At 38.6% G+C, this 22624-nt stretch overlaps 1 protein-coding gene across 1 annotated transcript in view; it reads left to right on the forward strand.

Moving 5' to 3' along the window:
- Positions 1-7737: 7737 nt before the first annotated feature.
- syne2a (spectrin repeat containing, nuclear envelope 2a) overlaps positions 7738-22624 on the forward strand; it is a 99007-nt gene continuing 84120 nt past the window's right edge. Inside the window, exons 1-25 of the mRNA XM_086190516.1 lie at positions 7738-7813; positions 9454-9510; positions 10351-10412; positions 12643-12738; positions 12924-13001; positions 13089-13181; positions 13848-14044; positions 14689-14888; positions 14987-15087; positions 15388-15477; positions 16709-16822; positions 16909-17046; positions 17235-17399; positions 17807-18002; positions 18058-18203; positions 18434-18530; positions 18660-18865; positions 19307-19450; positions 20002-20139; positions 20238-20321; positions 20466-20633; positions 20733-20891; positions 20986-21645; positions 22013-22147; positions 22460-22618. Coding sequence (XP_086046642.1) covers positions 7738-7813; positions 9454-9510; positions 10351-10412; positions 12643-12738; positions 12924-13001; positions 13089-13181; positions 13848-14044; positions 14689-14888; positions 14987-15087; positions 15388-15477; positions 16709-16822; positions 16909-17046; positions 17235-17399; positions 17807-18002; positions 18058-18203; positions 18434-18530; positions 18660-18865; positions 19307-19450; positions 20002-20139; positions 20238-20321; positions 20466-20633; positions 20733-20891; positions 20986-21645; positions 22013-22147; positions 22460-22618 — 3759 coding nt within the window. The remainder of the gene's footprint in view (positions 7814-9453; positions 9511-10350; positions 10413-12642; positions 12739-12923; positions 13002-13088; positions 13182-13847; positions 14045-14688; positions 14889-14986; positions 15088-15387; positions 15478-16708; positions 16823-16908; positions 17047-17234; positions 17400-17806; positions 18003-18057; positions 18204-18433; positions 18531-18659; positions 18866-19306; positions 19451-20001; positions 20140-20237; positions 20322-20465; positions 20634-20732; positions 20892-20985; positions 21646-22012; positions 22148-22459; positions 22619-22624) is intronic.

The raw sequence follows: 22624 nt of genomic DNA on the forward strand, positions 1-22624 counted from the left end.
CTTGAGGACTTTGAAATGATGTCAACATTCCTCCTCTGCTGTTGCTTTCATGCTCGACAGCTGAAATAATTTACTTATACTGTATAAAAGCATCATTATTTTCAAGAACACTTCTAGTAATATATACAGACTATTTTTAGATTTTGACAGTAGGACTTCATTTAACCACAGAGCAAACATGTCTTCACTTTTGAATAACACTCAAGCAGCTCTGTGGATTTTATAAAAAAAGACATATTTAACATGTAACATGTTCAACTGATGTAATTTGCTATAAATTCAGGATATTTACTGACTTGTAATTTTTCACATCAACCCAGCAACAATTCATTGTTCTAGGAGGTAATGTAGTCTTGTACAAATTTATTTTAAGTGTCTATATTACAAATCTGTGATGTTGCAGTCATGCAACCAGTTTATGTATCTGCTCATCCGACACAAACACTCTGCCCTATGGCAGACCATAGGCACATGGTACAAAGGCAGGCAGGTCAGTCGGACAGTGGTCAACTCACTCAGGTCAATGAACCAAACTGTAAACATAAAGTGATTCATTTTTTATGGGTTTGTGCCAGTAAACCAGTGGGGATGCTACAGTCCTTTATCCTTTATATAATCTAGTCAATAGTTCAAATGCATGAAGGTAAACCATTCACCATGTTTAATGTTATAGATGTACTTATCAATTAAATTCAGTGAAAGTCTACATTACAAAAAAATGCACCACCACCCACTAGTAGTTCCCATCTTACACTCGTGTGTTGTGCTGTGCTATGCTAAGATTAAATTGAGCCTAAACTGATTCTACATCCATGTACATTTCCATCTTACACAAGACTGGAGCTAAAAATGGTAGTACAGAACTACTATACACTACAGTATCACACCCCCAACATACTTCAATATGTAGTCCCTGTAATTTCCCTTGAAAAATGAATTTGGCTGTCAACAATTAATAATGCATTATCAATGTACTTTGGTGAGCAACATGCAAAGTAAACCTGACTTGTTGATAAGAAACCTCCTCAAGGCACCTGTTTGTGGGATCTCGGAATGACCAATACCAAATACGGTCATGCTGTAGTTTAAACTGTTATAATGTAAACTTCAACTGTCACTGACTGGCTATAAATAGCTCAATGGTTCTCTTGTACTTGACAATCATGACTTTAAACAAAAGAAAAAAATAATTTGGAGAACAACTTTATTGTTTCATTTCAAATATGAAGCAGGACTCCTGGACATGTGACCAGGTATCCCAGCAGGTAGAGGAAGGGGGTCTGCTGGGTGGTGAGATCAATGGTGTGACTCTGGAAAAAGAAAATCATGTTTAATTACAATAACTTGAACAGGAACACACTTTTTTCAGTGCATCAAATCACAAAAAAACAACAATTTGATCAAAAGCAAAGCTACAAAATACAGAAAAGACAATATCACCTTCTTTTTACACAATAGAAAGTAGCCAGTCACTGCCTCCAAAATGTATTCTTTACAGACTGGAAAATGAGCTAGGGAAACACACTAATGACAACATTGGCTCTGAGTGACATCTAGTGGAAAACCAATGCAACTGCACCACTTTCCCTCGTGCAGAGAAGCTCATTTTTACTTCTGTTAAAAAGGCACAGTGATGTGCTGGAGGACACACACTCATGGAAAGGATGAGGTGTACACTGTGGTGTTCTGTGCATTTGGGACAAGATAGCGACATCCCTTTTTTCAATATTTGTATATGGATGTAATGTGGATGCAAAAAGTTGGTGCTGCTTCATGGATTTGTCAAGATGATGAAAGAGACAACTTGCCAGGATAGTCTGGATGTACTTATAGTTTTCAGTCATACCCCCTCATTCAATGCAGATCATGCAATGTACACAACTAATTTTTGTTGTTATTTGTTTTGAGAGGTCAAAACAAAACCTTAAAAAAAAAAAAAAACTACGAATAAAGACAACACAGTCAGTCACACCTGCTGAGCATATATTTGTTTACTGTGTAGAATTAACCCCCAAAAGTCAAGGCTGATGTTGATAATGCTTAATGTGATTTATTGGGTTTTCAACATAAATTTCCTCCGTGTATGCATAGATGTTTTACCATGATAATATGTGGTAACTTGATAATGATAGTTTAGAAACCAACATGATTTTAAAGTAAAAAAGAAATGAATAAAAATCTTAAGAATGCTTACCCTTTCCAATTGGGACTGAAATGGAAAAAAAAAAAAATTCAATGTTAGTCACATTAACTCAAATAAGTGAGATATACCGTCTTTTCCGCACTATAAGGCACACCTAAAAGCCTGTCATTTTCTCAAAAACGGACAGTGCGCTTTATAATCCAATGCGCCTTATATATGGATCAATATTGGTTAATTATGGCTACGGTAGTCAGGGGGCGTCGCCGAAGTAACAGCGGTAAAAACGGTAAAGGGAAATTCCAGGCCCACAACACTTGTGTGTGTATAAAGACCCCAAAAGGCACCTTTCAAGAGACACGCTTACGACGCAGAGTTCAAACTCAAGGCTGTCAGTCACGCAGCTACCGGTATGTACAGTACCGTATTGTGAATGCACTAACTTGTTTTGGGAGTGAACGGAGTTGTCAGAACGTTGGTTTGTATTCTATTAATGAAGTTTGACTGTCTGACTTATCTGCCTGTTTTGTTGACATTCTCTTTAGCGCAGCTCCATCTAGTGGATGCATAACGCAACCCCAGCCACTACAGTAGTTTCCGACCGTGAATATTTTACCGGAACTGCGTTATGGCTCACTTTTACCCCTGGCTGTATTGCAATAAGTTTAAATTAAATAAATTATGCAGCTCAACTACAGAGACATAATTTGGTATATCAAGATGCAAGGATCATTAGTCCTTTGATAGCTGGTCAACTGGACGTAAGTTTATCTTGAAGACGTTTCACCTCTCATCCGAGAGGCTTCTTCAGTTCTAGTGAAGAGTGTGGAAACTCCAGCTTATAAACCTATGTAAGAGTGGTCAGTGCTATTGTGGTGGAAACGACCCTCCCGAGACTCACCTGGCCTGTCTCGACCACTGTGACCACTCCCACATAGGTTTATAAGCTGGAGTTTCCACACTCTTCACTAGAACTGAAGAAGCCTCTCGGATGAGAGGTGAAACGTCTTCAAGATAAACTTACGTCCAGTTGACCAGATTTTACTTCGCTTCAATCTACGATGACCTGGATGAATGAGAACCTACACAGACATCCTTTGATAGCCAATCCATTTCATATTTGCATCCAACCAAAATATTATCTTACATTATACAAAAATGTAAAGTAGAACGGTGAATGTTCTTCGACCCCAATGACCTGACCGTACTTAGGCTCCAGGTAGTGAAGTAGTACTTTGAAATCCCTGATAGGGAAGAAATTGATATACCAGTGTGTTGTTTGAGCTGCAAGCTATTCACAGATACATCTGCAGTCTTTTTAAATGTGGTCCAGCTATACAGCTTGAGGTAGTGATGTGACAATAGAATCACTTAACATGAAAAAATTTGGGGTCCACGATTGATGCATTTAAAAAAAAAAAAAACGAAAAAAATAGTCTTTTGAAAGATTTTGTTTACCCAAAATGCTGTCTTTTTCATAAAACTGTAGCAGTGTTACATATGGTTTTAATTTTAGTTTCAAGGATATGGTGAGCCTCTAAATATGATGCTTTAGGATTAGAATGATGGGGATCTCCCATGATGCACTGGGCTTCTCTCTCTGTCCTCACACTTGTTACAAACTCATCTTTAGTACTAGTATTTATATCAGTATTCTCAATACTGCATTAGCATTCTGTTTTCTAGCATATAATTGCTCATATGCTGGAATTGATTGCTTGAGTAACCTGTAGATATTATAATTGGTAGTTAGTTGTTATTTTTTGAGGTCTCTCTCCTTTCAGTCTGTTCCCATCCTCGTATGTCATTCTCTCTGCCTTTCTCTCTCTGTCTTTTCTCTGCCGCTCTTTCCTTCATAAAGCTGTCTTTCTCCATTATCCGTCTTTCTCTCTGTCCTGCTCTCCTGCCCCCCCAACCGGTCAAGGCAGATGGCTGTCCCCAATGAGTCGGATTCTGCTTGACGTTCCTGCCTGTCTAAAGGAAAGTTTTTGTGCCGTTGTTGCATGTGTTTGCTCATGGAGAATTGTTGGGTGTAAATTCATTGGAGTGTGGGACTAGACCTACATGCAAAGTGTCATGTGATAACTTTTGTTGTGATTTGGCGCTGTACAAATAAAATTGACTTGTTTATATTATCCTCACATTAGATCTACTTTTTTTATGGGCAGAATTATGAGTGAGTAGAAAATACATTTCAAAAAGTAACTAATCTAAAATTCTACAAGAGTTAGAGTTCCTAAGAAAGATGGCAAGAAAGTTCCTAAGAAAGACGTTAATTGGATGGACTCACTAACTTGTGAACTCAGTGCTCCTTCCTCTGATTGACAAAATACATAAAATTATGAGCAAATTTTGATGTATTTCTATGGGATGAATTCCCTCTTGACAACACATATATCATGTCATGTCATGTCATGCCCTGGCTGGTACTAGGACTAATCTGAGTAGAGAAATCTTGTTCATTTGTGTTAACAAATGCGATTGCCCTGAGCTGGAAATAAATTACTACTTTAGCCTTGCTTGTTCAACATATTATATTGATAAATTAGTCTTCAACTCACGTTCATTAGGAATTTTTGAGTACAGGTATGCCATGACAGCAATGCTGAGCCAATGGTCTTTGTATAGGCCGAAGTACGGACGCATTTGCGTACGCCACCTTTCGAAAGCGGCCCGCATCTTCTAAGAGAGAAACAAAAGCAAAGTCAACAGAGAGCAACATTTTTGTATAGTACAGAGATTTAACATGAACTTAATTTAAATCTGGGTATGACTTGAAAATCAGAAGCTCGAGCTATGCAACCTTTATCATCAAAGGTCACTAAATATGCAAGATAATTAAGAGTTTTAGTAGATGTTATGCCATTAACTGCACTAGTTATTTCATTACGATGATTCCATTCAGTTTGTGTATGTAGCATGACATATCAAAATTAAGTTCGTCATTATACCCTAAATCAACGTTAGCCAGAATGCTAATCCCAGCGGTGTCAGGCAGACGCTGATTCATGGCCTTACAGTACACTGAAAAGTATTAAGTCCTCGTTAGCTGCTAACAGGAACTACCGCAACCGTGAACCGTTTGAATTGGATGTGTTCAAATCAGCCGCATGAAGTAAATGATGGTTGACAAGAAGTCAATAGCGAATATGATATAGTTCTATTACACTGAATGACTTAACTAGTTAGCATATAAAACAAGAGGCTAGCTGGGTTAGCAAATAACACTTGCTGATGTACCTCAACCACGTCTACGACAACACTAAACTGGTTTAAAACTGTGCGTCAAGATAGCAATGTCTGCATTGCAAGTGAACCAACTTGGCACAATTTGCGCAAATATTTCATACCTTTTAGTTTTTTACGGTTTGGAATGAAGGTCAACCAGGCTGCTGCGGATGTCGTGAGGGACTGAGCTTCCTTTGTAATTTAAATTGTGTAGTTTCCACTCAAGTATTTGTATGCAGCGCCACCAAAAGGAGGCACACGTTAACAATCACGATGCCCGTCATCTAGCGTCTAGCTCCTCCTCAAAATAGTTGATCGCATCCCCCCCCCTAAAAAAAAAAAAAAAAATCATTTTTGTTTCAAATTCAATTTGAAACCCGTGGATTGTATGCTGCTGTACATCAGCAATAATTACAACTATTGCATTTTTTTTTAAATATAAAAAAATTAAATAACTTTAAATATCCAAAGACAAAACCGGATGACTTCATAGGTTACAGCATATTTAAATATGGCTTATAAGAGTCACTGATGCACTGTATGAATTGAATGAATTGAAATTTTGAATTAAAGGCTTGTAAAAAAAATTTCAATTCAGATTTTATGTTTCAAATTTGAATTCCATCAATTGGGTTGCCAATCCATCACAGGGCCAACACATAGAGACAGAAAACCATTCACACTCACAGCCACACCTACAGTCAATTTAGAGTTTTGCATGTCTTTGGACTGTGGGAGGAAGCCGGAGTACCCAGAGAGAACCCATGCAGGAACAGGGAGAATATGCAGACTCCACACAGAAGGACCCCGTGCTAGAGCCGGTTCTCGAACCCAGAACCTTCTTGCTGTGAGGCGACAGTGCTAACCACTGCACCACCGTGCTGCCCCAAATTCAAATTATTTCATTTAAATTAAGCAGTTTAAATTTTAACTTAAGTTTCTACCACCCATTTACAAGTCTTATATTTAAACCAGAGTTGTGGGAAAATAGCAGTGATTAGAAGAATAATATGACCATGTGTTATTATCAAGTCTCCTCCCATTGATTGTTAGTGTAAACACTGTAAAATTACAACTATTGAGACGTTAGTTTTAGGAAATTTGATGGAATCATGTGGCAACAGTGGTCACCAGTTGACCAATAAGATCTTATGGGTTGCATGTGGTTTGAGTTAGTTTGGCAGGATATAAGTATGTAAAATTCTATACTCCAGTGTCCACGCAGATGTCGTAGGGAGAGAGGATTGGAATACAGTTTGGTGATTCACATACTGTTAAAATCTAGATTTATAAACACTGCTCTCTAAAAATCTTCTGTTAAATCATTCTATGTTACACAGTCTTTCCAGGCAAACAAACAATTTTTTTACCATTTTGTTTTGTTCTCATATTTCACTGCCATGACTGAGCCTTATAAAACCCTGGCACTGCTCTCAAGGGTAAAAATGTCATTGTGGCTTGGCTGCAAAACTCATACCACAATGACACAAGTATAGGCAGAATATCATTGTTGTTAATTTCTGCATGTTGTCGAGCAATAAGCTAAAATGAACCCCAAGAGGAACCTTTGACAGATTTGATTCACACTAAAGAGCTTTCCAATGTCCTTGTTCCTCTGCTATTAATTTCAATAATGCAAATCAAAGAAAATTATAATAAATTATATTTTGCTTTTAGTTTTGTTTCTCGTTTGCACAGCTTGTTTGCACAGCTCATTTGTAGCTCAGTTACAGTAACAAAAGATCAGGTTACTTTTGATGTATAGGGGGCAGCGTTTGTCTCTGATGGATTTCGGCACATTGTCAGCGTGGGTTGGACTTTCCACTCCTTTTTGTGTGATCACACTCCAATGGGAAGAGGCACCTTGTTTCCTTTAAGAGCGCCTAAAGGCCATGTTCTACTTGAGGGGGCTCAACACAGAGGTCTTCAGCAGACACAGATGTATAGTATAGACATAGCCTCCGTACAATTAAATCTTTACTGGGTTCTTCATTGTATTCAGTTTGAGCACAGATATTTTCTGTGACTCCAGCAGTGCTACAGGTATGTTGTTTAGCCATCTATTTTTGCACATTCACTATATGTCACTGTCTTTTTTCACACTGAATTGTTATTTCTCCTTGTTGAGCTATTTGTTGAGGTGTTTGCATGTGTGTACTTGCATCTGTGCGTCTGAATGTGGTAACATCAGGGTGTGGATGGGTGTGTTTCTAATATGACTAATCAGGCACTGAAAGAAAATCGTTTAGATATGTTAGAAAGAAAACACTCTGACACTTACACAATTTTTCTTATCCTCAGAGGATATTTCACAGATGCATGACTGCTGGATGTTTCCAAGGTCAGTTTGAGCTGTGTTTGGAGATCACATGGCTTCAGGTGGAGCAGGGGAGGACGATGGATGTGTGCCATTGGACATTGATAATGTGCACATGCTCCTCCAAGGTCAGTCTATTCCTGTTCTGTTGGGCTGCAGTAGGGAATCACATCAGCCTCTTTGAATTAGGCCGTTTCAATGTGTCATGTCACTTTTATATGAAATATAATGTACTTTAAAATGGGAACCTAATCTAGAGGCTCAAAAGTGAAAATGGAAGTGGAGGAAAAATTGTAACTCTTTGTTTGTCCAGTGCTCAGAAATATAGTATAATATATATAATATAAAATATATAGCATATACTGCATAATATGTGTTTTGTTGAGAGCTTGAGATACAATGCACATCTATTGCTAACTAATTAGACTTTCTCTTTGATTTGTCTTTGGTTTGGCTTATCATACAAAATATATTTTTAGACTTACACTTTCTTGCATTTTAAAGCTTGACATTGAACTAGCTTAATTCAAAGGTTACTTTATCTGTCATTAGTGATTTGTTTCATAACCTAGATATATTATAAAAGGTTTTGTGAAGCGGCTCTGCTATTTAATCTGAAAGAGCAAAACCACAAATTGTTTGCTTCACACCACCCTAACTGCACCTTGGCAAACTTGTTTTTAATCACAGTGATTCTTTGATTTCGATGAGAAAACTTTATTGCTCCACCAGGCAGCATAACTGGTGTATACTTAATATGTTTAATGATGATCACGGGCTTTGTAAAATGAACTTTAAAATGTGTAAGTGTGTTTTCACAGTTACCTTCAACAGGTAGCGTGATATCATGTTTGCATTGCTTTTGTTTGTGTCATATTTGAACCATATCACACATTGTAATGTATGTGTGAAAGTTATTTAAAAGTAAATGCTGCTGTTTGCACTGGGAATGCTGGAAGAACTGAGTGGTTGAGTTTCCTGTCATAGCTGGCTCTTAAACAAACAGCAAAGTCTCAGTCACATTCACAGCTGAATTGATGTGCAAGTCTATTCTTCTGACTGCTTAACTTGCTTGACATTTGGGGGTATTCTTTTCTTCTTTTTTTTTACAACCTTAATGGTAGATTGGTTAGTTACATTGATATTATCAGTGAACAGTCTTTTAATCACAATAATAAATTCATGATCTGTCAGTTGAAGTTGATCACATGAGGGAAAAAGCTGACATGATACATGTTAGCCGTACATGCAGGCACAATAGACAGTATATCCAAGACTTTCTGGGTTTGCTGTCCAAAAATTACATGAGAAGCATATCATACATTCAGAGCTGGAAGAATCACAAGAAGAGGGTCAGGTGATTTGGATACAAATGTTTACACAGACTCAAACTTCTTGGTTCAACAATTTTATTGTTAATTCTCACATAATACATTAACTTTAATAAAGTAAACAAACTACAACATAATTTACATGAAAACAAACTGTCTTCTGAGAAGGGTTTGGATTGGTTTGGATATATTGGAAAAAAGGAAACGTGAATTAGTCACATACTGTATATCCTTTCCTCTTTAAGCAAAACCTCGCTAGCTTCACACACACTCTGGTACCTTTCCAGAACATTGACACTCTTAAACAATGTTACATATTTTGGATACAGAGGCTTAGGATCCGGTCTAGTACTTCTGGTGACCCAAACCCTTCACTGTGTATTTCTGGGAGTAGATTTGGTTTTGAATGTGTCTCTATTGCTGTGTGTGTGTCTCAGTATCTATGTCTGTCACCGTCTTGGACATCTTCCAGTCTTGTAGCAGGATCCCAGATGGTACTTTTACTCTCTTTAAACAGGAAGCCTTTCACTCTGCGGTCAAGAAGTGGGAGAAGACAGTTCTATCATGTTTGAGTAACTTGTCTCTGCACTGGCATGAGTATTCTGACCACTGCTTTTAATTATGGAGGATACAAGTGTTCATCAGTCTTATAATGTCTGTGAGTAGCTGTTGACCTGGTTGCAGCTTCAAATCTGGCTTATCACTGTTGCTATGTTACTTACTATTATGGAACATTTATAGTATTCCCACAGAGACAGTCAAGGTGACCACAGCTTGCTTTTTAGGAAGGCATTTGAGGCAGTGTTTAGTACATTGGTTCCATTAGAGACTGGTTCTCAGTTCAGCTGGAATAAACTGTACAGACTTGCATGTAATAAGAAAACTGAAGTTATAAGCTGATATATTTTTCCACTTGCATCAAAATCATCCCATTTCACTGATTCCCTTCAGCACAAAATCATAATTCTGTTCCTATAAGTGTACATCATTTAGCATGATGAAGTTTTACTTTGACTTTTTCGTTAACCAAACCACATATCGTCACCTTCTTAAACTAATTGCCTGAGTCACTTTTTAACAACATTTTTTACCCCTAAATCAACCCCTTATGATGTTTTGTCTACAGGTTTTTGTGTTTTCTACAAGAAAAAGAGTGAAAAAATGCCTTTGGTGATTAGATATCCACAGATATCAACTAAGTCACACTTGTGCCTATATGCTATAAAATCTGTATTTCATTGTATGTAATGTTTTGTTTACATGAAGTTTTTCATTGTGTTATAAATGACAGAGATCAGAAAATTAACTTAAAACGAATCTTTTGTGTCAACCAGTGGAGCAAGAACAGATTCAGAGAAGGACATTCACCAACTGGATAAATGCTCAACTTGCCAAGGTATGTTAGAATATCTTAATTGTGTCTGATACTTTTTGGCTAATTGTGTTTGAATGTTTTGAAATCAGCAGCTAATACTTTTAAATAATGAGAACTTTGGTGAATTTAGAAAAAGTTGGGAGGCAGGTGTGTGTGTGTGTGTGTGTGTGTGTGTGTGTGTGTGTGTGTGTGTGTGTGTGTGTGTGTGTGTGTGTATGCATGGGTGTGACACAGAATTTTGAAGATATTTGTGATGTTAACTCTACTTTTTTGATTGCTGACCCAAAAACTAATGCTTACTAAAGTTCACATAGTATTCTATTATCTCACTCTTTTATGCTAAAAATATATTTAACAGCACAAAATCCACATTGTGTATATGTGTATCATTAAATCGCTTTGGGATGAAAATGATATGAGCTGTAGAGTAATATGATGACTCACTGGTTAGTTAGTGAGGTGGCGTGAAACCCCTCACCCTGGAGCTCGTTGGCTAAAGTCCTTGAGCTTCTTGTGACACTGGAACAAAGTATAAATAGTGCTTCAGCAGAGCAGAACAGCATGTAATCGGAACCCAGCCACCTGATCATAACTGCATGCTCATATGATCCCATTCCCAAATCCCTGGTTTATAACCTTCCATCTTAGTTTACTGACAACAAGGGAAAAAAACCCAAAACAAAACACTGACCTTTGTGATTTAAACACATTAACTTTTGAATGAAATTTTTGTTTATCAATAAATTGTGATTTGACACAACTCACAATAGAGTGCTGCAGAGATTAACAAATATTTGGCATTTGTGCCATGGCTTCCCTCGATCAAAGGGCAATAGGAGTATACAGGAAATTTTCAATCATTGTAGAAAATAAGCTCTGTGGTAAACAAAAAGGTTTGTAAAATTTACACATTTTGTTCAGCAACACATCTTCACAATGAGCACCGATCTCATGATTTTTAAAGTGTTAATGCAATTGTTGTAAGTAAACAAACCTAACATTATGCACAACATCATTCATTCATCAGTGAAGCTAATTTATTTTCAGATTACGGTTTTTGGAATCACTCTGATGCCACTCTTTTCACCTAAAGTTTAAATTCTATTGACTCCTGTTGCACATAAATATAAACATAGATGAAGTTAAGTTTCCATCAGCATTTGATACACAGGACATAAGGAAACCTTGAGTAACTTTGTATTTAAAAGTAAATTTACACCAAAGATGTATAAAAAATTAGTTGAAACTTGGGCAGCATGGTGGTGCAGTGGTTAGCACTGTTGCCTCACAGCAAGAAGGTTCCAGGTTCAAGCCCCAGCTCAGGCACAGGATCTTTCTGTGTGGCGTTTGCATGTTCTCCCTGTGACTGCATGGGTTCTCTCTGGGTACTCCGGCTTCCTCCCACAGTCCAAAGCCATCAAGAGGGGACTAGCATAATTGATGGCTGTGAGTGTGAATGGTTGTCTGTCTATATGTGTTGGCCCTGTGATGGATTGGCAACCTGCCTATCCCAGCGTCAGTGGGCGAGAGGCAGGGTACACCCTGGACAGGTTGCCTGTCCATCGCAGGGCCAACATATAGAGACAAACAACCATTCACACTCATATTCATACCTATGGTCAACTTAGAGTCTCCTATTAGCCTTGTCCCCAAATGCATGTCTTTGGATGGTGGGAAGAAGCCGGAGTACCTGGAGAGAACCCACGCAGGTACGGGGAGAACATGCAAACTCCACACAGAGCCGGGACTCGAACCCAGAACCTTCTTGCTGTGAGGCGACAGTGCTAACCACTGCACCACCGTGCAGCCCCTAAGTTAAGATATTTTGACAATTTTGAGATGGATTGAATGAATGAAATATAGAATGAAGACATATTTAGCATCCTCAGGGGATTAATTATGAGTTTGATGATGCATGTACTCCTTTTTCATAGCAGCCATTTCAACATGAAATAGTGGGCTCAGTAAACACAGGTGTTACAAGTCAAATTAATCAAGATGCTGCGCTTCCAAAAGAGCAGAACTTTCATTCATGTGATTAATGACACCAGTGTTTTGTCTAATGCTTGCAAGACATTCTCACACTCTCCTCGTGTTCTGTATAGTACATACACTATGACTTCCAAGTTAATGTTAAGACAGTGATATAGGAAGCATTATCAGCTTGTTAGCAATGCTACTTTGAACATAAAAATGCTAGAATTTAGCTAACACAGCCACACACATTAAAAAACATTGTGTGTTATTCCAGAGATGTCCTCCCTCTTTTGTGTCAGACCTTTTTTCTGACCTCAGAGATGGGTTAGTTCTACTTGACCTGTTGGAGGTGTTGAGTGGCCAACATATGGTGAGTTGCTATGATGTATTGTTGAAACTATGAGTTGGAAAGATTCTTGAATTTATTAATGAATGAAGAGATGAATACCTTATAACTGGAAACTTGCAGCTGAGGTAAAGAGTCAAAATTAAAATAGTTTTGTTTCCTTAAGAAATCCCATTATTTTTTCTGATTGCTGCAAATTATCTTCACAGAAAAGACAGCGCGGTCGAGGAGTGTTCCAGCAGAGGGCCAACATTGAGACAGCACTAAATTTTCTTAGGAAAAAATCTGTAAATTTCCAAACATGGATTCAAAACATTCAGTATGGATCTATAGCATTTCTTTTGCAGTTAAGGTGTGTTTTGGTTGTGATGCAGGTCAAACTGGTGAACATAAACATCCCAGATATCATAGATGGACGCCCCTCGATTATTCTCGGCCTCGTATGGACCATCATTCTCCACTGTCATGTAAGTTCCCATTTAAAAATATGAATTCCAGCATTCAAGCCTACAGCTGTTTCTGCTACAATAAAGAATAAACCGCAGTCCGTAATAGAAATGTACATAGACAGTTAAATGTTCACATAATAAACATATTTATGCATTTACTTGTTTGATTGGCTTCTGAAAAATGTTTTTTGTGCTGTCCACCTCTATTAACAATATAATGTGCATACAAACCTGAAGGCCGCAATTTCAGGCCTTTGGTGCTGTTCAGCATTTTCAGTATCATCATGACAATGCCAATTAGAAAGCTTGATAGCTATGAAAGTGCAATCTCAACAATATGATGTACTTATAGTGTAAAACGTTCATTCCACCCAATTACTAAACCCTGTCCAAGGCAAAAATTAGACTTTGGGAGGAATAAGCCTTTAAAACTGTCGGAACTCTGATAGTAAGTGGCTAGTCTTTGGGTGGAATGACACTTTTGGTGTTAGAAATGCAGGTGTGAAACCACTGCTTAGTCAGGGTCTGCAGGCATATTGCATAACATATTTTGTTGGGAGATTAATCAGTTCTAATTTGGAGACCTGTAACTGGCACTGATTTTAAATTTGAATAAATAAATTTAAAGATAGTCATTTGGTTAGCATATGTATATATGTATATATTTTTCTGTGTGTTTTTAAGATTGAAGAACTTGCCAGCACTCTTTCCTTCAACTCATGCCATTCCTCCCTTGAGTCTCTGGCCAGTTCAGACTCCTGGTCAGGTAGTCAAGCACCAGCTAGTCCAGTTCCTTCAGGTCACCCATCACCCCTCCACAGACACTTCAGAATATCTGCTAAAAAAGCCCTGCTCATGTGGGTCAGGGAGCAATGCCAAAGGTGGGTTTCAGCAAAAACAGTTCAAGGTACTAAGAGTGAACGATAACAAACTCTGTTAAAAGTCCTATGATTAAGAAATAGGAGTGAAACTATCCAGTTATTTGTATCAGTGCATTGACCAATAGCAAACAATCCTCATGCATCGATGTTAAACAAGTCCTTTTCAGTGATATGATGTACACAAGTTATGCACTGTGAGGATGATTACAGGTCATGATTATTTTGTTTTACATTTATTAATAAATTATCCAATTTTTTTTATGTCATCATATGATTTGATATTAACTGTAGACCCCAGTATCATTGTGAATCTCATGGAGATTCAATGTGTCAACAAGAATGATCAGATCGTTAGCTAGAGTAAACTATGCAGGATTACACTATGATGGAACTCTTGATTTTTACCCTCAGTATCCATGTTTTGTCTGATATATTGATGTTGCAAAGGACTGGGATAATGCACAGGAAATTTTTGAGCCTCTTGAACTCTAAAACAGGCTTTAATTTTCTTCATTTTAAACTGAACGGGTGTAAACAATGATTGTTGTTTTTCTGTTCCCATGAGACAAGCTTAGACACCTCTTTTTTGCCCTTTCATAAATGTGTCATGGACATCTCTGGATTGTTTTTCATTCTTTTTCCAGGGTTGGTTGCTTGATCGTTGTGAGGGACTTTAAAGACAGTTGGAGAAGCGGAGAGGCCTTCTTGGCTATCTTGTGTGCTCTCAGACCACAGTTGGTCGATCTTTCTCTTGTGCTGACTAGAAGCAACCAGGAGAATTTGGAAGAAGCTTTTCACCTGGCCGAGAAGGACCTTCATATCCCCCGACTGCTGGAACCCCAGGGTGAGGGAGATGGAGAAATAAAGCAGTGCTGTAAAGTTATAATACCACTGAATATTAGTGGTGGCAGTGAGTTGATCTTTTATTTTGTTTCATCTCAGACATTGATGTTAAAGAGCCAGATGAGAAGTCCATAATGACCTATGTGGCCCAGTTTCTGCAGTATTCCAATGATATGCCAGGACCTGATGAGCATGAGCAAGTAGGCATCAACATATTATTTTTCATCTTCATGTTGATGTCATGCACAAAACATGTGTCCAGCTTTGCATTCTTTGCACAGTGTTTCAGTCTACTCAATTAATGTATGCATGACAAATCAAGGTGCAGAATTACAGAATTAAATCTCTTTCACTTTCATAATTTATCACTCTTTGGACACATACTGCTTCTTGTCATTCTTGTCTACAGGTGACTTTTGACCCCTGCATGAAACTGGGGGTTGCTAACCTTCTCCTCCTTCCTCTGTCTCTCTTCCTAATATCTCCTTCTGGTGTTGTAGCTCTTTCCTCCTGTTCAACCCCATTGTTTCTCACCTGTGAACTCCCCTGGATGTTACTCTCCAGCATTTACTGTCTCACCGTTACATCAGGTAACTGTACACAAATAGCAAAAATGTCATTCTTCAGCTAATGTTTTTCACTCTTTCTGTGTTGTGGCTTGCAAATTGGGTGCGTATTTATTGACATACAGTGGCACATGATTAGTGTTCATCAGATGAATGGCAAAAGATAATCCAGACTCACATTTTCAAATCTCCGAAGATGTTTTATAATGTACCAAACACAAAACCGATTAAACAGAAATAATTTTGAGAAAGGTTTTAATTTTCATATAAAAAATTTTGAAAGAGCTCCAAAACAAACAAAAAACTCATGATTATTTCAAGCTTTTAACATGGTTATGATATCAAAATCTTAATAGAGTCAATGTAATATTTAAAATAACAACAACAACATCAATAATAATAATAATAATAATATTTATCCATCCATCCATCTATTTTCTACCACTTATCCTGTTCACGGGAGGGGGCTGGAGCCTATCCCAGCAGCCTTTCAGATGAGAGACAGGGTTCACCCTGGACGGGTCGTCAGTCCGTTGCAGGGCCAACACATATAGACAGACAACCATTCACACTCACAGCCATGCTTACAGTCTATTTAGAGTATCCAAGTCCTAGTCCCCATTTGCATGTCTTTGGACTGTGGAAGGAAACCGTTGTACACAGAGAGATCTCATACAGGCACATGGAGAACATGAAAACGAAACCCGAACCCGAACCTCGAAAAAAATCGAACCGGGAACCTTCTTGCTGTGGGGCGACAGTCCTAACCACTGAACCACTGTGCCACCCAAAATATTATTAGGGCCTGAGCCTGAAGGTACTTCAGGCGAAGACCCTATTATGCTTGCTCGTTATTATTATCATTATCATCATTATTATTATTATTATTATTGTTGTTTCATATATTTATATATCTTATTTGTTCAGCAAGGTCTGTACTCAAAATATTCCAAGCAATAAATTAACAATTTATAAGTGTTCTTTGAATATTTCAAACGGTTGAAATAAAAGCACTGTTTGCTTCAAATGTCTTATAAAAAAAACATTTACATGTACTTTTAAGGTACAATATAGTTGCCTGAATGAGTAAAAAGAAAAACCTCATTTTATTTTTTGCAAATGATATAAAGAATTTGAAATTATGCTGAATGATCTTCAAGGAGAGTTTCTAAATGTCAATTACAGTATGATACATTTTCCTTTCCAAACCTGAGGTTTCCGTCATATTCTTTTACCTGTTTCACTGAATACCTAGGTATCCCCAAGTGAGCGTGCACAAGAAGTGTCTTGCTGGTTGCAGCAGGCCCACCAGGATCTGTTAGAGACATGGGCAACCACTGAGAAGTCAAGCTATGCAGAAAAATATCAGGTAAGGCAAGTATTTTAAAGATGTTCATTTGTTCATTGATTTTATTAAGTTGTCAGGGGATAAAGAGCTGTGTATGGTTCTACCAGGTGTTTCACAGACTTGCTGGCTCCCTCAATGAGCAGAGGAGACTGGTGATGACTCTTCTAGCAGCCACAAGACGCTGTCCTGAAATGAGCCTCGAGCAGCTTTCTCTCAGGACGGCCTGGAATCATCTGGAAGGGGAGGTAAGAGGAGCAGGGTGACACTAAGGAGAATTATTCATGCGGTTGCTTTTGTTGCAGTAAACACCTTTCTTAGGTGGGTCAACCAGCATGTAGCAACAAACAGCAAACCGACCACGTTACCTTTTAATTAACTTAAGTGAACCAATTATGCGCCTCTATACTAAGTTGTTGTGTGTGTCATTCTAAAGTTGCAGAGATGTGAAGCTGACCTGGATCTGAGTCTGCCTCCTCCACTGGTGTCAATTATTGTATGGGTGCAGCATGCAGAGGCAGCACTAGCAGAGGAGGGAAAACAAGTGAAGGACCATGCTGAAGCAGCTAAAGAAGCAAGAGCTCAACAAGACATTCTTAAAGTTTAGTGAAAGTCATTTCTAATACGCAGTTAAGGAAAAGCAACATCTGTTTGGATTTTAGCAAACGCCAAGCTTTCAGTATATCATCAATGGCTTTGAAAGCTGTAATGATACAGATATTTGAAATATTTCTCTCTCTCAAACAATTAAAACTCGTCAAACATGTCCTGAAACCCTAAGCCAAGAGCAACATTTCCAGTAATTATTTACATAATGAATTGAAAGAGGGGCTGAATGTTTCCTTTTGGAGGATGTGATTTGTGGTGCTGTTGAACTGTTCTGGGTGTTCCTGATATTTTGCAAACTCCAATTACTATAAAGGTGTGGACAAATATTAGCAACTAATCTGTGTATATTGATTCCTAATCTTGTTTGCTGTTTTTTTTTTGTTTTTTTTTTCTTTACAGACTATATGTAAGGAGATGAGCCATCAGGCCAACATCCTTGACACCTTCAATAATGTAGATGACTCAGGGAATGAAATAGTACCTCAAGAAAAGTTTGATGGGATAAAAAGGCAGTATGTGATATATTTGTTGAACTTCTTTATTGCTATCAATAATTTCATAGAAACTCACATTTTTATGCACATGAAATCATTCAGTGTGTAAATACCTTCTTTGTTTTTGCAAAAGATTAACCCATATCCGAGTCACAGCCAAGTATCAAGCAACCAAGTTGGAATACCAGGAATGCCGTCACACAACACTGGACCTCCTTGGTTGCATCAAGGCTAAGGTTCAGTCATGGAAAGCTCCTTACACATCCCGGGAAACAGCATGTCTGCTTCTACAGGACTGGCATGTAAGTTCAAATAAAAGAGCAGGAGGTACACCAGTTCTTAGAACATGAATTGAAAAAACATCAAGGAGCACACTAGAAATTGTGGAAAAATTTGAGAACCATACCATGACCACATACTTCTGAAATGCTGGTATCCAAGGAATAATATGTACTTTTGATTTTAGTCTGTCATAAATAGACATTTCAATTTTCTTGACTCTGGTAAGACGAGCTCTTTGTTGGTTGTCTAGGAAACAATGGAGCGCCAAGGCCTGCTTTTGATTCTGATGGATGCTCTCCAAAATCTGAAGGAGAAGGCTAATGCTTACACAAGCAAACCAGCACTAAGTATGATCTAAATGCATGTCTAGTTAACAAAAAGCTTTTATCTGTTATTGGTTACAAATGTATAATTTGCTGATTATTTTCTGATTTCGAAAAGCAATACATAACTTCTCAGCTCCTCACTCTCCCCAGGCGAGGGTTCCCAGCTTGTTTCTCTCCAAGTAAAGGAAGCAGAAAGTGAGGCTGCAGTGGTAACACAGGAAGTTACAGCTGTGAGAATAACACTCGAGAGGGTGGTGTCTGCGTGGGAGATGTACAACAAGTGCTTTGCCTCTTTACAGACGTGGCTGGCACAGAAGACACAGACACAAGCCCTAGCAACTGCTGGAGAGGCACAGGTGACCTTTAAGACATCATTACCCTTACAGAAAAACAACCATGTGCACATGTGAAATTAAACATGGGGAAATGTGTTAAAATCAGATGCATGTAAATATTCAAGCCTGTGTGATCAGATGTGAAAGCTACAATAACCCATGTTATTTACAATGTGTAAACCATAAATCAACTGTGTGAAATCCATGGGAATACACACACACACACACACACACACACACACACACACACACACACACACACACACACACACACACACACATACTGTACATACTCTTATTAACAATTTCTTTATTTTCATTCGATAACTCTTAGCTTCATATGTACCGTTAGCAGGAAAGCATGTGAAAGTTGTGTTATTTTGTAAGGGTGTCTGGTGCTTATGATTAAGTTGTAAATTGCAGGTTTAGGAGTGACCTGTTGATTTGCTTTGGTTGTTGTAGGATATCAGTGAGGGGACATCATGTCAAGCTCAGTTAAATGAAGTGGGAAATTTCCTTATCGAAGTGTCAGAATCTCCAGCTCTGGCTGAGCAGCTCAGCAAGCTCAACATGCAGTGGGCTGAATACATGAAGAGGACTATGTTTGTAAGAGCTTTTTTGCTGTGTTTATTGTTCTCTCCATCATTTTCATTTCCTGTTGAAACGATGCTTAATAGATTTTAAGAAATTTGTTTTGTTTCATATTTCCTGTTGAGGTGGCACGGTGGTGCAGTGGTTAGCACTGTCGCCTCACAGCAAGAAGGTTCTGGGTTTGAGTCCTGGCTCGGGCACGGGATCTTTCTGTGTGGAGTTTGCATGTTCTCCCTGTGCCTGTGTGGGTTCTCTCTGGTACTCCTGCTTCCTCCCACAGTCTAAAGACATGCAAGAGGGGACTAGGCTTATTGATACTCTAAATTGACTGTAGGTGTGGCTGTGAGTGTGAATGGTTGTCTGTCTATGTTTGTTGGCCCTGCCTGCCCTGACTGGCAACCTGTCCAGGGTGAACCCTGCCTCTCGCCCGAAAGCTGCTGGGATAGGCTCCAGCTCCCCACGAGCCTTAACAGGATAAGCAGAAGAAAATGAATGGATGGATGGATTTCCTGTTGACATTAAGGATTTTGATAATTGGACATACAGACATGTCATATCTTTCACAGGCAGTATCATCAGAGCCCAGTGTTGGACCTGTGTGTCATCAAATGCCACAGTCACTCGTTCAGGAAGCCAACTGGCTATTCAAACAATCTCTGGAGGTGGCTTCAATCCCACTGAAGGCTAACAGACAGAAAGTGCAGGTTGGCAAGATTACAGAGAAAAATCATTAATGAAACAATATTTCCTTTTGCATTTCTCTATGCCTAAACTACTTTGTAATTGTACTTCTCTTTTTCAGACACTTAGAAAAAAAATGGTGGAAATTAACATGTCATCCATTGGCCCATACTCAGACAAAGAGACCCTGAAAATTCTCAAAGAGGTATTTTCTTATTAAAAACTCAAAGACGTTCCATGATACAGGCCAGTGATCACTGTAGTTGTAAAAACTTTTTTAAATGTGTTCATCACATTATACTGTGTACATGGTGAGACTTGTTACATATCACAATTTTATGTATGGCAGAGGCTTGCTGATACAGAACGGACCTGTGACAAGCTTCAGTCAGCTGCATCCAGGCTGGAAGGCTGTCTTGCTGAGTTGGACAACTGGAGCACAGAGGCCCTGGAATGTTACCAGCACCTAAAGGAAGAACAGCACAGAGGACACCGTACACAAGAGTGTGCAGTTAATGTAAGTGCAATTCAACTTTTTATGGATTCCATGCAGGCGTCAGTGTTGTTATTAAGAGCTACCATTACTGGCCTTATGTTCTGTTTATTGTTTTTTTAGGCTAAGATCTCTCGAGGTCTACTGCTGGAAAAGCAGGTTTTAACTGAAGGACAGAATTTACAAGACCTTACAGAACACATCCAGAGAACATCTACCCAACAGCACCTCTGTACCTCTAGCATGCAGGACAGGATCTCAAAGACAGTCTCTCACTGCGAGGTCAGTTTTCTCTCTGTATGGGGAGAATTTCCAGCTCTTCAAAAGATCAACCAACTTATTCCAACATGTTTCTTGTATATTTTTTGTTTCTCAGGAGATTCTTGAGATGTTTAATTCCCTTGGATTTAGGCGACAAATTGGTGAAGCTCCTGAGAAGCAGCCACCTTTTGAGATGCTCCATCAGATAGAGGCAGGGTCAATTGTTGTGGCAGCAACTAAACATGTCTGTATGAATGTCGACCAAATTAGAAATAATAAGAAGCCTTCTTGGGATGGGAATCAACTTTCTCTGCAGAGTCCATCTCAGGCAACTCAACTAAGGACAAGAGGACAGAACTGGCCTAAAAATATAAGTCATGAAAAAGTCATTGCTATTCGTCATGACAAAGCTGAAATCTTGCCTCAGTCTGTCAAAAACAACACTCAAGCATCAAGCCCGACTCAAAAGGATGAACTTTCTGCTTCTAAAATCCTGACAAGTACAGTTGCAGAAGGAAGTACAGGCTCAGCCACCTCACAAACTCACAAAGTCCATTTTAAATCCAGAATAAGAGAGCAACCAAACCCCCAACAAAAAGATAAAACATATCCACAGCCACCGGTTATGGATTGTACTGAAGTTTATTCAAAGGCTCGCTCAATGGCGAGGAGCAGGCTGGAAAAGGCCAGGTTTCGCCTCCAAGGATGCATCCAGGAAGCAATCAAGTTGTTTGCTGGCAAAGAGATTTCAGAGCTGGAAGCTAAGAAGAAACAGGTACCATTTATGCTCCCCTCTATCGTAAACTGTGATGGGGGAATTTATTTTCTCTGTAGAGAAAAAATGTATCTCTAATGTACTCCATTTTTATGTCTGTTTTGAAAAGTCTCATAATGAACACAATCAAAACAATCTTTAGTTTAATCCAAATCATCACCATTGTTCCACATTTGTTCCAAGCTTAAATATCCACACTCTGAAAAATGAACTCGTTACTCGATTTGCATGCAGTAACATCCAAACTGTAGAAACTCCAAAATATATGTCAGAGCATTCTTTAAAGGTCTGTGATGTTTTGCTCTGCAGAGCTGCCAGTTGTACTTGAGTATGTTTGTCCAGCTCTATGTCTCATGTGTCTGTGCAGAGGGCTTTAAAGATCCTACAGCCTGTGTTCCTTGAGGAATTCTTAGCTGCAGTAGATGGTTTTGGGGCGTTCTGCTCTGGGATCCAGGTTCAGGAACTGACGCTCCTCTCTGACTCAGTCAGACAACAGTGGGAGGTATGGCAGGGACAACAGTGTATAAAAGAGTGGTGAACTAGGTTGAGTCACCTCTGTCAAATAACAATTAAGAGTTTTAAAAGCAGTTTAAAAGCTTAAATTATTTTCCAGAGAGAGCTAAAAATACTTTCTGAAATCGTTTTAGCTCAGGAATTCTGTTTTCTGTATTTTTTCTATATTGTTATGTTTTATGTATTCTGTAGCTCTATCACAAATATCCACGAGTTCAGTATTGGCATAACTGATATTTTTCTTATTAACCTCCTGGCAACATTTTTCCTGAGTTAGGCTCTGTGTTTGTGCCACATCCAGGATGTCCATAAAGAAATGGCCACCTTTGTTCCTACCTTATGGTCTACACTCAAATTAGGAACACAATCAGTGCCTGTTGTGGAATGTGAAAAACATACTAACTACAATCTGCATGAAGCCACTGACCAGACTGACCATGATTATATGCAGCATCACCAGGTACAT

The sequence above is a fragment of the Aulostomus chinensis genome, chromosome 20 (assembly GCF_037954235.1).
Source record: "Aulostomus chinensis isolate RoL2024-O1b breed Wild chromosome 20, RoL_Achi_v1.0, whole genome shotgun sequence".
Classification (NCBI taxonomy): domain Eukaryota; kingdom Metazoa; phylum Chordata; class Actinopteri; order Syngnathiformes; family Aulostomidae; genus Aulostomus; species Aulostomus chinensis.